General features: G+C 38.4%; 1 protein-coding gene across 1 annotated transcript; it reads left to right on the top strand.

Moving 5' to 3' along the window:
* Positions 1-808: 808 nt before the first annotated feature.
* On the top strand, positions 809-3,313 carry slitrk4 (SLIT and NTRK-like family, member 4). Its single transcript, XM_076293060.1, has one exon. The coding sequence runs from the start codon at positions 809-811 to the stop codon at positions 3,311-3,313; it is 2,505 nt and encodes an 834-aa protein (XP_076149175.1).
* Positions 3,314-15,690: the final 12,377 nt, after the last annotated feature.

Raw genomic sequence — 15,690 nt, 5'->3', positions numbered from 1 at the left:
GCATCATTTTGACGATTTTCTGGGGTGTTTTTTGCTGGCGAATGTTGGACTTGTGTTCCAACCAATACACCCCTCTCGAAGTATTTCAAGGCAGACGGTCCTTTGAATGCATTTATAACTGAAATACCTCAAGGACATACAATGGTCTGGGTTATTGGCCTACACAATAATATGCGTTTGAAGGAGGACAGCCTGACTGGAAGGGGCGCAGGGGCTGATATTTGAAACCACTGCGATACTGACGTCTCAATGGGAACAGTGCGTCTCTATTCTCTGCCGATTTTCGCTGTAATCGGATCAGAAAAATACATAACAGCCTCATTGGGTGAGTTTTCAATTTCTTACTAGCTAATCATAGATGCGTACAATTTCGTTTAATGATATGCCCATTTCATTCCTGTGATGCGACTAGAGAACGTTGTATCAGCTGTTGTGTATCTGGTGTGTGTGTGTGTGTGTGTGTGTGTGTGTGATGAGCGTGTGCACACGCGCGCACACGTCCATGTGTGTGTATGCATGTGAATGTGTTTTGGACACAACCAGGCTAATAAGGTTTTTTTTTTTTATCTCTCCCTTCAAATAGTGTAATGGCAGAGAAACACATATTTGCCATGGTGTGGATTCTATCTGGACCTATTATTATTACTATTATTATTAGTAGTAGTAGTAGTATTAGTAGTAGTATTATTATTATTAGTATTAATATTATTCGTTTGATTGAAAAAATAATGCACATTTGTAAAATTAATTTATCTTTTTCATTCCTTTAAGGTTGCTAAATGGTTCACTGGGGAATTTTAAAGGCAAAATGCTGCTGTTTGTTCTATTGGCACTTTCTGTATCAAGATCGTTTTCTAACTCGGATTCTGGCCTTTCCACGGAGACCTGCAGTGTTTGTTCTTGTATGTCCATTGAAAATGTCCTTTATGTGAACTGTGAGAAAATAACTGTTTACAGACCTACAGAGCTGCAACCACCTGCAACTTCTAGCCTGTACCATCTGAATTTTCAGAATAACCTCCTGTACATTCTTTACCCTAATTCTTTTCTGAATTTCACGCATGCAGTATCTCTACAGCTGGGAAACAACAAATTACAGAACATCGAAGGAGGGGCCTTTTCTGGGCTGAGTGCACTAAAGCAGTTGCACTTAAATAACAATGAATTAAAAGAGCTACGTGCTGACACTTTCCGTGGAATCGAGAACTTGGAATACCTCCAGGCCGACTACAATTTAATCAAATTTATTGAAAAGGGAGCCTTCAACAAGCTACATAAACTCAAAGTTGTTATACTTAATGATAATCTCATCCAGATCTTACCTGAGAACATTTTTCGCTTTGCTTCCCTGACACATTTGGATATTCGAGGAAACAGGATACAAAAGCTACCCTACCTTGGACTTTTGGAGCATATTGGTAGAATTGTGGAGTTGCAGCTTGACGACAACCCATGGAATTGCACTTGTGAATTATTGCCATTAAAGGCCTGGCTAGAAAACATGCCCTATAATATTTTCATTGGTGAAGCTGTATGTGAAACCCCCACTGACTTATATGGACGGCTTTTGAAAGAGACAAATAAGCAAGAACTTTGTCCCATGGGAGCAGGTAGTGATTTTGATGTCAGAATGCCACCCTCCCATCCTGAGGATGGCCAGGCAACATCAAATGTAGTATCAACCACAATAGCATCAACAGCTACCAAAGTACCCAAAACAACCAGCTCCTCAAAAGTTTATGGCAATGGAATCGTTGCTGGTATTCCATTTGGTAAAAATGGTCCAATTATTTCCTATCAAACCAGAGTCCCACCCCTTTCCTGTCCACAGCCATGCACTTGCAAAGCTCATTCATCTGACTTTGGGATTAGTGTCAGCTGCCAGGAGAGGAATATCAACAGTTTAGCAGATATTGCACCCAAGCCACCAAATTCCAAGAAGTTGCATCTCAGTGGTAATTATATCAAGGATCTAAGTCCATCTGATTTCCAGGGTTTTGAGGGCTTAGATTTACTACATTTGGGTAGTAATCAAATAGCTACAGTTCGAAAGGGAGTCTTTGCAAATTTGACAAACCTAAGGAGACTGTATTTAAATGGAAATCAGATTGAGCAGCTCCACCCTGAGATGTTTCTTGGCCTTTCTAACCTTCAATATTTATTCTTGGAATTCAATGCCATAAAGGAGATATTAGCTGGAACATTTGATTCCATGCCAAGTCTTCAACTCTTATATCTTAATAATAATGTCCTTAGGAGTTTGCCTGCCTACATATTTGATAATGTTCCCCTGGCTCGACTGAATCTGAAATACAACCAGTTTATGAATTTGCCTGTAAGTGGTGTTTTGGATCAGCTGAGGTCACTCACTCAGATAGATCTGGAAGGGAATCCCTGGGAGTGTTCATGTGATTTAGTGGCTTTGAAGCTGTGGCTTGAGAAGCATGATGGACAGGTCGCTGTAAAAGAGGTCAAATGTGCATCCCCTTTACAATTCTTTAATATAGAATTGCGCAATCTTAAGAATGAAATTCTGTGCCCCAAGCTTATAGCACAACACCCCCTTATACCGACCAGTTCCATGGCAATTCCTTCATCAGTTGTTTCACCGGGTGTGGGTAAGATGTCCCCTGGAGGCCCAGTACCCTTGTCCATCATGATTCTTAGCATTTTGGTGGTTTTAATTCTCACTGTTTTTGTTGCCTTCTGCCTCCTTATCTTTGTGCTGAGGCGCAACAAAAAGCCAGCTGTAAGACAAGAGGGTTTGGGAAGCCAAGAATGTGGCTCCATGCCAATTAAGTTACGCCGACATAACCATAAATACAACAAAAATGATGATCTAGGTGGGGAGACATTCATCCCTCAGACCATAGAGCATATGAGTAAAAGTCACACCTGTGGGATTAGAGACTCTGAATCAAGTTTTAAGTTCACTGACTCTCAAAGACAGAAAATAATCCTCTGCAATAGCGCTGACAAAGACAAAGAGTCTCTTCCCCTGGACCCCAGGAAGAGGCTGAGTACTATCGATGAGTTGGATGAATTTTTTCCAGGAAGGGACTCTACCATGTCCCTTCACCACTACTTAAGGAACAAAAAGGATTTCAATACCATAGGTGTCAGTGGATTTGAAATTCGTTACCCAGAGAAAACACAAGACAAAAAAGCGAAAAAGTCTTTGATAGGGGGTAACCACAGTAAGATAGTAGTGGAGCAGCGCAAAAGTGAATATTATGAACTAAAAGCAAAACTACAAGGTACACCTGACTACCTTCAAGTGTTAGAAGAACAGACAACCATGAGTAAAATTTAGTCATTAACCACCCTTTTTTTCTTTAGTCAAAAAGTGCCTTCTGAAAGAACAAATTGACTGGAGCATGACTGACGGACATGAATGTTAGAAACTGTAATTGTGTTACAAATTTGAACGCTTATCATTGTAATTATTCTATAATTTTATAAATGATAAATCATCTGATGAAACAAGCATTTATTTTTTTGTGTTGTCGCTGCTACCAGAATGACTTCTTTCTTTTTCTGTTTCTTTCTGTCTTCTGAATTTCTTGTCTTTTTTTCTCTTTCGTATTTTGTACACCAAATCAGTAGATATTTGAAAGTGTGTTGTGTTTACCTTTGCAATTCATTTATATATCAACCATGTTTGTTTTTGAACAATTCATAGGGTGCTGTAACTAATTTAACATATGGGGCTGTTCATTTTATCTTGTGGTAATTGATAATCTCTCCATCGTGGTAACAGTTTTCTCCTGGTAAGATGATACTAGTTATTAAATGTCATCACTCAGAAAGCTGTTGGATATATGAATCCATGAACTATTTCTGCAAAGGAACATTTTGTCATTATTCTCATAAATGTCATTGCTCTTGAGGTGTTTGGGGATGGCATATAAATGGACATTTCATCAGCCCAAGTGGAAAAGCTGCTTGCCATGTAAGCGTATATGAATTTATTTTGTAAATTGACATTGTTTGTATTTGTTGTGGAGTTTGTAAATTACAATGGTCAACAATGGAAGAAATAATCCCATGAAGAATTATATTGTGTCAAGAGCATAAAACTCTAATTATCATGTTTTATGGTCACCATCAAATGTAAATGCATAGTGTGATTACCCTCATATTTAATTTATTTTTCTATGCAGAATTATTTAAAGAATATATACTATTTAAATATTCAAGGAACATATAGAATGCTTAACACTATTTGGGCTTTGTCTATAGAGCCATGAATTACTTATCAGCATACAACTTTGTTTTAAATGGAGTTGCTGTAGGGAATTGATATAATGAGAGGATGCGAATTTACCATATTTTTCAATTTTACTGTATGTTTGCATGAGCTGATGCGTCATAGTTTCAGTCTTACAGTTTTCTTATTCTTACATCCCAGAGAAAGTTGTAAAAGGTTTCTTACGCAACCAAAAGAGTGCATTTAAGTGAAATGCTTTGAAATTCTTGTGAAACAGGACTTCAGTTAACTGCAACTTTGTGTAATATATCAAAATGTTTTTGAAGTGTATGAAATGAGATTTTAGCTGGAAATAGGAGGTATATTATTTTGATTACTTCATAAAGGCAGTTGGACGTTCATGGAGTATTCAAGATACAATGTGTTTAACATAGCTTCTGATGAAGACAGAATTATATATCACACCATGTGCAATATCAAAATGCTCAATTGTATTAGCTTATATTCTTCTTTTTTGTAACTGCTTGTTCAAGTAAATATTGTAGAGGTTTTCAGATATTCAGAAATCTTCATGAACTTGATTTATTTCATCCTTTAAGATATTGTTAAGTTAACCAGTGTTTGACATAGAATGTACCTTGAAAGACAAAAATAAATACAGTTTTTTATCTGTCTGTGCATTGTTTAATTATACGTTAAAGTTATTGATCACTGATATCAGTAATACTTATGATAACTGTAGTTATTTCCATCATGCTTAGGTCTTTGGAATGTGTTCACTCCACATAATGCCACAGCATCTTTATACCAAAACCTCTTCAATGCTATTTGTACAGCTCGTTACTGGAGTTTAGTTTCAATGAAGGATGTAAATGTATGCTTAAGCGAAATGAAAAGACAGAACAGACACGTGCCAGAAAATCACTCAATCACTAGTGCATTGGTTACTTCAGATAGTGTGTGCACGCTTGCTATTTCCCATCATATGAAATCCTACTCAAAATATGTAAATTCTCTTGAAAACCATATAGGGCACTTCCTGAAATGTTGGGTACTTCACGTTTTTTTTTTTTTCTAGAAACAGTTCTGCAAATACAAGGTTTCCAGAAATGCTTTACAGTAATGTAGGTTATGCATTTTTGTCAGACTCATCAGACTCAATTTGTAGTAATCATTTAATTCATTGTGGCTCCAGCTAATAATTTCATATTTGTTTGTTCATTTTCTGTGCATAGAGAGCTTTATGTTTGTTGGTACCTGATGAAAAAGTTATAAGTTTGCAGATCACCAATTATCTATGTTTTTCAATAATGTTAATGGACATGGAAATTTGACCATCAAATGCTGAAGCTGTGCTATTTCAGCATACTAATGTGCTATGCGTTTGAACACATCTGTTAATGTGCCTTTGCATTCTTTTGAGGTGGTGTTTGATAGTATTGACATTCATGTGTCTGCTCAATAAATACAAAGTTATTACTTTTATTTCAGTGACAGAATGGGTTAAAAATGGACATTACTTCAGTGTTTAGATGGACATAGATGACTTCACTTAATATTTCTCATATATTTTACTCAACAGAAAAATTAGAAACAGAAAATCACAAGAGTAATGGAATTTAGAACAAAACTACAAATCCAATCAAATCCAATACGCCAAATGAGAGATTATAATACTAGTCATATGCACAAGTACATATGAACAGGGTAGTGAATCTACAACAAAATTGCTAGTTTTCTGTGCGGTCTCCAAAAGGCTGCATATCTGGAGCTTGGCTTGTCATTTTATGAAAGAAATATCAGAATTGTTTTTGTTTCAAAAACGTTACAAACCTTTACCTTCAAATCATATGCAGATGATGGCATGTTGGAAAAAATAATAACCAAGCTGAACCTAATGAATAATTTGTGGAATGATTGCCATGTAAAAGTCAATGTTAACATTTAAGGGGATACTCCCAGAAGACACCCTGCACACACCTATATCAATTAGTGTAGTGTATCTGTAGGGGTGGGCTGTAGAAATAGAGCTGTGCTGACATCAATGCTCTTAAGCCTTTCAGCCTCACTGCAGAGACGGATGTCTCCTGACAGGTTAGGATTGGTTGTTGTGTTTCGGAATCTCATCAATTATTAATACATGTCCATGTCATTAGGTGATGACTTCCTCATGTCATGAGGTGTTGCTTTCATCTGTCCATGTAATTCAAGTTGGCCTTCTGTGGATAGTTTGTTGTTGATAAACAAAATATATTTACAACAAACACATGAGAGTTGACACCAAGTAATAATTAGCAAAGCCAAACTAAAAAGTCTAAGAAATGTTTCTTAGAACTGTGTAATTGTTATGCATGCTATATCTTGTACTACAAACAGGAATAACTAACCTAAGGTTGACCTGGATGAGTCTTCTGGCGAATGAGAGATAGAGACAGGGACTAATTTGGTGAGGGCATCAAAATTACAGTATTAGCAGTTGGGGTGTGCTACTGTGGTAGCACATGGTTGACAATTCTATGTGCATCAGTGGACACATAGGGTAACCTTTCATTCTACCCTAAATGTATCCTTTGAGAAATATGGACTTGCACTCATGAAAAATATGAAAAACATTTAAACTTGGTCTAGACATAAAGTATTACACATTTTTATTTTCAAACAAAAAAGTATACCCCATCCAATTTGAACAGATTTGTATGGAGCTTCCCCGGAAACCTTTACGGTTGTGGCAATTTATTGGCATGCCATATCTGCAGAAATGTTCATATGTGCCATATATGGCCTCATGCTATATAGGTTATACAATGCATGGTAATGTTCCGAATATGGACATTTTCAGTACTAATTCCTCTATCTTACACCATTTGTTTCTAGCAACCAACTGGCTTAGATTTCACTGGGTGTGAATTATTGTCATTTGGTTGCATAATCAACCCCCACATTAATCATGAATGCTTTTCCCCATGGCAACTCTTTTAAATAAATTAGTCTCTTTCCCCCTTGTGTCCCCAGTCCCAGTCTGGTTAATCTAATGTAAATGGATCAGTGGCATTTACTAGGGATTTCAATTTCAATTTAGCAGAAGCAGACACCCCATATCTTATATTTTTAGGCTTTGTTTTTGTTGTATGAATGGAAATGCCATGGATGAACATCTTAACATTTTCAGTGAACTAATTTAAAACAACTGTCAGATTAGTACTTTATATTTTGCCCCATGGCCATAATTCACTGACACAATATTCCTTTTGCACTGACACCTGGGTAACTCATGGGGATATCTCTGTGCTAAACCAAATGAGTTTAGGACCTTGTCAGCAATGGACAATACCTGTTGTATTATGGTGAACAGCCTTATGTATTCCAAATGGTATCTGTACATTATTAAAAAAAGGAGTAAACAAGAAACATAACCAACCTGTAATTATTATATGTTCAATTATCAACAATTATATGTTCAAGCCGGGTGGAATAAAAAATAAAAAAAACTGTAGCAAAAATTCCATCAATTCACAAACACAAATGTCTATGGGAAAGTGTAAGGAATGTAAGCTATAGCTTATGGCCAATTGTTGAAGGCCTACAGTTCACTTGGCCACACAAAAATGTTTGCATCATCAATGATGAACATATTAATATTTGTAACACCAGCTAAATATAGCTGAACTTTAATTTCAACTAAGGTGGTTTACACTTATCACTCACTACTCACTCACTACTCACTGATACTGGAGATGGGCCTGATCACTTTTGAATGTTGTATTCCTACCCCTGAAATGTCTATTGATTGGATCGTTCATGGCAGCATGTCTTACCTGATTTCCTTGCATTGCACTAGACCTTCTATATCCTGACATGTTTTTAAAGTTGATATAATTTTCTCCCCATCCAAACTTCTTAATTTAGGGCCATGTCTATAAGTGCAAGTGTGTGTGTGTTAGGGTCATATGGGGTAAGATGTCTATTAGTGTAAGTTTATGTGTGTTAGGGTCATATGTCTATAAGTGTGTGCATGCTTATGATTGATTATCAATTCATAATGAGTGAAATATTTATGTCAGTATATTTTTGTAAATTTCTAAGCCATAGAGTTTCCCACTATCCTGATCCTTGACCAGTTTCTGGACAATCCTGCCTATATAAATATGAATAGATATGTCTACTGGCATGCTTCCTGGTGACATGAATGCAAAAACATGTAAACATAAAGATTCTTGTTTATCATGATAAACAAATGATTATCCCCTGATATAATGGCTGACATATAACATGTACTGTATAGATGACCCATACAATGACCAAGATAAGAGCTTAAAAGTAAAAGTAGTAAAATTACACTGAAAATAGCCTAGGCCTCAAAGGGTTAATCCCAAAAACAGGTGTGCCTGGATTCATTGTTTCAATGAAAAACAAGGACAGAAACTAGTAAATGAGTCATGGACCTGAAGGAGAAATGAATATCCGTATATTGATAGAAATTAATATCATTATCTCTTATCAGCAAGGTGCAGTGCTATTAAAAGGTACTAAGTGGAATTTTTAGCTTAAAACTTTCAAAATTGATCTAAAAGTAAAAACAGAATGTAAAGCACAAACTGTTTATTTATCATGTAATATGAAAAACGTCAGTGGTCCAGTGTTGTCCAGATATCCACTAAAGTTAGCGTTCAAAGCAGCTAGTATCGGACTGGCTCTAGTGTAATAGCACATTGTACCACATGTGTTAATGTATTAAATACAAGTTAATGGAGGAGTGCCGTGTGGCTGTACTAAAGACAACTCCCATTACAAGTAAGGTCAAGTAAGGACAATTTTGTCAGCTTTATTTAACAGAGACAATGAACTCATTAATGAACATATTAATGAACAGAGAAAATGTGCCAGAAATAGCCTAAAGGCTTTTTTACATCTGCTATTCCTGGGCTAATGTTAAGAGGTCATGAACATAATTTAAAAAAATACATGAAACTGTAAAAGTCAACCATGTGGTGTAGAAGTACAATATGAAAGTGCAATATGATATGTTATCATGTAGGTACATGCGATATAAAAGCAACACTTAAGACATGTATTAAGACATGTAAAGGTTTTTTTTCTCATAATTTTCAATAGCTTTTTTAGGTCTTAATAAAACGTCTGTCATACCTTTGTCAAAATATTAAAAGGAAGAAGCACCACCTCACTGTTTTCAACCTTGTCTGAAGAGCCCTGTTCAGAGCATCCCATTTGTATGCTTGTGATACAAGCATATGTATGCTTGTGATACAAGCATACACAAGCATATTGCATGACGGCTTTGCTTTTATATTTACAACAACTCAAGCTTTCAGTATAAAAGTAAACTTTCGTACTTGTGCTCTTCAGTTGTGAGCGGAGACTTGGTCCTTGAAGACATGAAGGGAAGCATTCTGAATGACTCATTCTTATCTGGAATCACATGTGTCCAGACCTAGGACATTTCCATAATATGCAACCTTGTGAAGCTTGACTTGCAATGATGAGTAAAAGAAAAAAAAGAGGAAAATATTGAGAAAAAGCACAAAAAGGAAAGAGATGACAGTGGACTTTAGGAGAAGTCCCCCCAATCTCCATTCTCACCATCCAGAATGACACAGTGTTCACTGTGGATTCCTTTACAATTGGTTCTTGGGAACTACCCTTTCACAGGACCTATAGTGGTCTCCCCACATTGACTCTGTCCACAAAAAGGCCCAGGAGAGGTTATACTTCCTGCGACAGCTAAGGAAGTTTAATCTGCCTAAGGAGCTGCTGTCACTTTCTACTCAGCCATCATTCAGTCTGTCATCTGTACCTCCATCACTGTCTGGTTTGGGCAGCCACCAAACGGGACAGGGCCAGACTGCAACAGACAATTAGGGCTGCAGAGAGGATTGACTGAACACATCCTTTTCCTGAGAAAATACATGTATTATCTTGTCTAATTGCCTTCCCAGTAGTAGGTATTATACTCTTTGTGTGCAGTTGATTTTGTGTTCACAAATTCACAAAGGAGATAAACCATGCAAAAGTTGCACATGAGACTATCTGTGTATTTGATATGGTTTTCACAATTCTATAGTTTAGCATTTGTTGAAATTGGCAATGATTGTAATATGTAAACATGTAGAACACAATGAAAACATAATCTTTCACAAACAGAGTATGAGAGAGAGGGAGTTGAATCATTCTTTTTGAAACCTCCTGGACTGCTGCCACCAGTGACATTGACCTTGGAATCTGTGAATTTGTATGCATTATATGTGTGCTTTACTCCTTTTTTCCATCTTTCTCTATACTAAATGGCAGAAAAAACATGTTTGTTAACAACATGAACATTATTAATTAATGGTTGCTCCCCAGTAGCAAATAACAAATATTATTGCCACACATTTACAACAGCATAATCATTTATCATATGTTAGGAAAAAGTAGCAATTTATAAGGATATGTTAATGTAAAGGTGTCAAATGCAGTTTCATTTGTTGTTGTTGTTGTTACTGGGCTCCCTCTGTATCGGAGTATCAGTATTTTACTGTCTTAAATGACACTCTTGGATAGCACCCTTCCTTCTGTACACAGTACATGTGTATTTGTTAACAAACCGGTAAAGATAATTTCTGAAGAGTCATGTTATAAGTATAAGTATATGTATACAGTATATACTCTTTTGATCCTGTGAGGGAAATTTGGTCTCTGCATTTATCCCGATCCGTGAATTAGTGAAACACACTCGGCACACAGTGAACACACTGAGTCTGTCTCAAATGGTGTACTTACGTGAGTACACTTTTGTGTAGTACACTATGTGCACTGTGTGCTTACTGGCGGAGTGCGCAAATTTTAACAAAATAGTATTGTCTCATATCAAACACTAACTCCGTGCACTTCACGGAAATGACGATCGCAAACATTTTAACATAACTTTATTGGCGTCCTCAACACGACAGTGACATGGTCATACTGTGTCAAAACATGAACCGTTTATGTTATAACTTGCTTGTACCTCCGTAAAGTCTGTTTTCCACTGCTGCTGCTTCAGCTTTCTCAACCACGATTTCCACGAGTTTGAAAACGCTCCCTCCCCTTCCGCTATTTGGCCAAGATGGCGTCCGTTAAGGGCGAAAAGTGTCCAGCGTTGCACACTCAGCTTTTTGACCGTTATGAGTGCACCATCCGGGAACTTGCAGCGCCCTTCGTGTCGTTGGAATTGTCATTGCCCTCATGCACTCAAATTAGGTATTGTAAGTGCAGAAGTACGCGATTTGAGACAGTCACAGTGAGGTGAAGCACACTAATCCCGACGCAGTGAGCTGCTTGCTACAACAGCGGCACTCGGGGAGCAGTGAGGGGTTAGGTGCCTTGCTCAAGGGCACTTCAGCCGTTCCTACTGGTTGGGGTTCGAACCAGCAACCCTCACGGTTACAAGTCCGAAGCACTAACCAGTAGGCCACGGCCATGTTGATTGACAAGGTAATATCACACAATTTCATAGAAATAGTATGCTATTGCTGTATAGCAATTTGTGATTATCCAGGTTGGGGGAGAGCAAGTTGCAAGGCTGGTTCTCCGTGGATGGATAGCCTACGGTGAACAAAATTCACAAATAAATTGTCAGTAACCAGATTGATTCACATGAGAGGATGCTGTAATTGATTGCACTATATCAAGAGATACATGTGCCTATATCTTAGGATGTGAAGGTTCAAAGTTTCCAAAATTAGACATTCTGAATCACTATCACAATTCACCCTTCCAAAGCCAGCCCGAAAACCACCACAGGCTAATCGTGGCTTAGCAACCCGTAACTAGGCACGGGAGGTCTGGCAAGCTTTCGAGTTTTGCCATGTTAACCTATGGAGACTGACGGCCTGTGGGTCATCAAGGACACTTATTTGGATGTGTGGTGCCCTTACCCATGTAAAAATACAGTGAAATAACATGTTGCACAATAGAAACATGACATCATTGGGAACACGCATTGTTTTAAAGCAACACCAAAGAACTTTTCCTCTGTCGCACGCACTATTTGTTTATCCAGCACCAGCTTTGCAAATAACAATGTCCACAGACAAGGTAGAATATGTTGCATGATATTATGAAAGTACGATGTATTGCGACATCAGATGCAAGTCAAATTTGTAGTTTCTTATGTCTCATTCCATCGAACTAGATCCGCTACCCGATCCGGCAAACTTACATAGTGCGGTTATAGCCGATAGAGGGCCGCGAAGCGAATGCAGAAAGTGCCGTTCACCCTGTTACGAGTTGATGAACCACTGAAACGATTTTGGAAACATTATTTTAAGGTACAAAAAACTCTTTGGTGTTGCTTTAACTATAACAAAATGGCATATTGCATGATATTTCCATTTTCCGAGATACGCGCTTCACGATGACGGCAAGAAGTTAACAGACATTCACCAAGACGTACAGTGTAGCCCGTCAGCAATCTATCTAAAATAACACCTATTTGAAGTGCCATTCATGATATGTTGTCAAATATTGAAGTTGTGGGAAGTACGTAGCTTAAACTGTATGTTTCTTTCGTCCCCCGCATGTTTTATTTGTCCTGGCGAGGAGGGACGAATGAAACAACATGCACATTCGACTTCTGCATAAATAACTCATGAACGGTTTTGTTCAGAGCTGAAAATGCAACTGTATTTGACAGAGGACAGATGTAGGCTGCTAGTGACAAAATAGTAGCTTTCAGTGTGGTACAATGTCTTTGTAAATGACATTTCATTAAAAAGTTCTGGTTCTCCCCCTATGTAATAGACGTGAAGGGTGCGAAAGCTTGACAGTCCTAGCAACAGTAACTAAGGAGGGCCGGACTTCTGGAAGGGTCAATTGTTGCATGCACACCAAATTGCAACTGATACATTTCAATAGCTGCTGGGATCCTATGCTATGCTATGCTATCCTATCCTATCCTATCCTATCCTATCCTGTATATGGGCGTATGCATCGGTGCAAAATAGTTTGGGAGAAGCCTTTGTGCAGGCTTTTTACATTTACAATCATCAAAACTTTTCTATTGTAATAGACAACCCTGATAGCACAGGGGCGTTGAATCCACGTTGAATCAACCTCCGCCGCTTCAAACAAACGTGGATTCAACGCCCCTCAACGCCCCTTTGCTATCTGGGAACCCCCCCCCCCCACACACACACTCCACACACACAGGTAGGCCACAAATAGCCAAATGGCCCATCTGATACTCCAGTGTTTCTCAAAGTGTGGTCCGGGGACCACTGGTGGTCCGCAAGCTATCCCAAGTGGTCCACGAGCAGACGTGGTAAAATATAAGGATGAGTTGTTTGCCATATTGAACCAACGTGTATGTAAATCCAAACAGTTCTGCAACGCTGCCTATGTAAGCTATGGCAGTTTAAATCATATGAATCCTCTGACATAATAAGCAATGTGCAAAGACAATAAGCAAGGTGGTTCAGTGAGTAAGCCTATTGTGTAATGAACTGTTGAAGTAGGTCTACTCTTTTTTTAGCTAGGTGGTCCGTGAAGCTTTTTTTTTTATTGATTAAGTGGTCCTTGGTTTGAGAAACACTGTGATACTCCACCCAACTCATTGTGTGACTCATTGTGTGACCTCAACATAGGGGGTCTGGCCAAAGCTTAAATAATTACCATATAAGCAATTGACACCTATATATTGGAGAACCTCTGGTTGTGATCTGAATGTATGGTATGAATGTAATATATTCATGTTTGAATTGATCCTTGTATTGTGGGCAAGTCTGAAGTATCTGTGCATAGCTGTAGACAAATAACTACACTGTAGTCTGTACTTAAATCTCACACCTATCCCTTCACACTAGCTGACTAATTAGCAACAGGCCAGCTGGAAGGAGGACATTGTTATTGGGTTGGGGGGCATATTCAGGATAAAAAAATACCTGAATCTGGAGAGATGGGCTTCTTTCCTTTTGCTCTACTGGAGAAGGCCATTCTGCTCTTGAGCCCACCCCCCTCTCTCTGGTTTATTTTGATTTCTTTACATTTTATGCATTCTTGGTTTATCTGGTTTATTCAACATGTAACTTGTTGTAGTATACAAGTACAGGGGGAACTCAAAGCCAGGCTGAAAGAGGCTAAGGAGGAATACAGAAAGAAGGTGTAACAGAAGTTGCAGGAAAACAATGTGAAGGAGGTCTGGGATGGAATGAAGACCATCACTGGCCTGAGGAAGAGTAGCAGTTCTGTGGAGGGAGATCTGGACAGGGCGAACCAGTTGAACCACTACATAGTTTCTTTCAACATTCACCACTGATGCACTGTTCTGTCATATGATGTTCAACAGGGGTGGAGTGGCAATCGGGGCGATCGGGAGTTTTCCCGGTCGGCCAGTCGAGGAGTGTGCGCGGTGCAGGCTGGCCCATAGAGCTTTTGTCGCGGCCATCGAAATGATAGATTCATTATGAATTTTCCGTGAAAATCTCCAAGATTTACACTATACAGTTCTAAGAACTCCAACCAATATTTATACCACTTGCTCACTGTCTATATGTCATTCATGGTTACCCTGCACACTTATCTCTCCCATGCTGATTTTTGTGTAGGCTAGCCTTAATTTTTTATCTTAATTATTTTTTGTCTTATTTAGGCGTTACAGAACTTTCATGGTCACAAATAAAAAAAATGATAATTTAATTTGTTTGTTTGTTCTCAGAACGTAAACGTAGGCCTAGCTAGAATGGAGCAAAGCCTCCTGGGAATGGGGAATGTGTTTCTGGTTTATCCAATGAACCGATTGCAGGTCAAGTCTATTTACAGAAATTTAGGGGGGTAAATAAGCGGCCCCTCGTCTAATGGCATGACCCTACAAACGATCAAGTTCGAGGAAAACTACAGGATTTTTGACAGTCGACGGATTTGCGTGGTTGCTTGCTGTTTTACACATGGATGGAAGGCAGAGAGAAAGGTTAGCGGAGCTAAAGCATTGACGTTATTGCGAGGCGGAAACTAGCACAAGCTAGTCTTATGTTGATATGTAGGCCTAGCCTAATGACTAATTAGTGGGCCACTCAGGCTGATAAATGGTTTGTGGAACTCGTTGGAACTGTCTATATCAGGGGTCACCTTTTGGTCAATTTTCGCTGGTATTACACTTTAAATGCATTATCGCTTCACTACCCAACACGCGAACAAGGAAAGAAAAGAAAAAAAGGAACCAATGAGTTTATGTCGCCTAGGCCTAGAGAAAAGACAGTTATGGTAACCTAACAATAAAGATTTGCTTACACTGCTGTTTGGTTGTCCAAAACTTTGAGATGATCCATACTCTATGCATTAACTGAATTTGATCAATTTTGTAACCCAAACTGCGATGTTCCAAACAGAGTGACTGTAGGATGCTATGCCTAATCTCACTGCCTTCAGCACAACTTCTAAGAACAGTGTGCCTTTTACTGTTAAACACCTGAAAAATATTAAGCTGCTGTTTTCATGACGAGCACTAC

This window comes from Alosa pseudoharengus, unplaced genomic scaffold, assembly GCF_046254945.1.
Source record: "Alosa pseudoharengus isolate Yale_2024_CS ecotype anadromous, Long Island Sound unplaced genomic scaffold, YU_APseudo_1.1 YU_APseudo_1.1_scf_19, whole genome shotgun sequence".
NCBI classification, from domain to species: domain Eukaryota; kingdom Metazoa; phylum Chordata; class Actinopteri; order Clupeiformes; family Clupeidae; genus Alosa; species Alosa pseudoharengus.
Note: the sequence above shows the minus strand (reverse complement) of the source record. Positions and strands in the feature narration are given on the sequence as shown.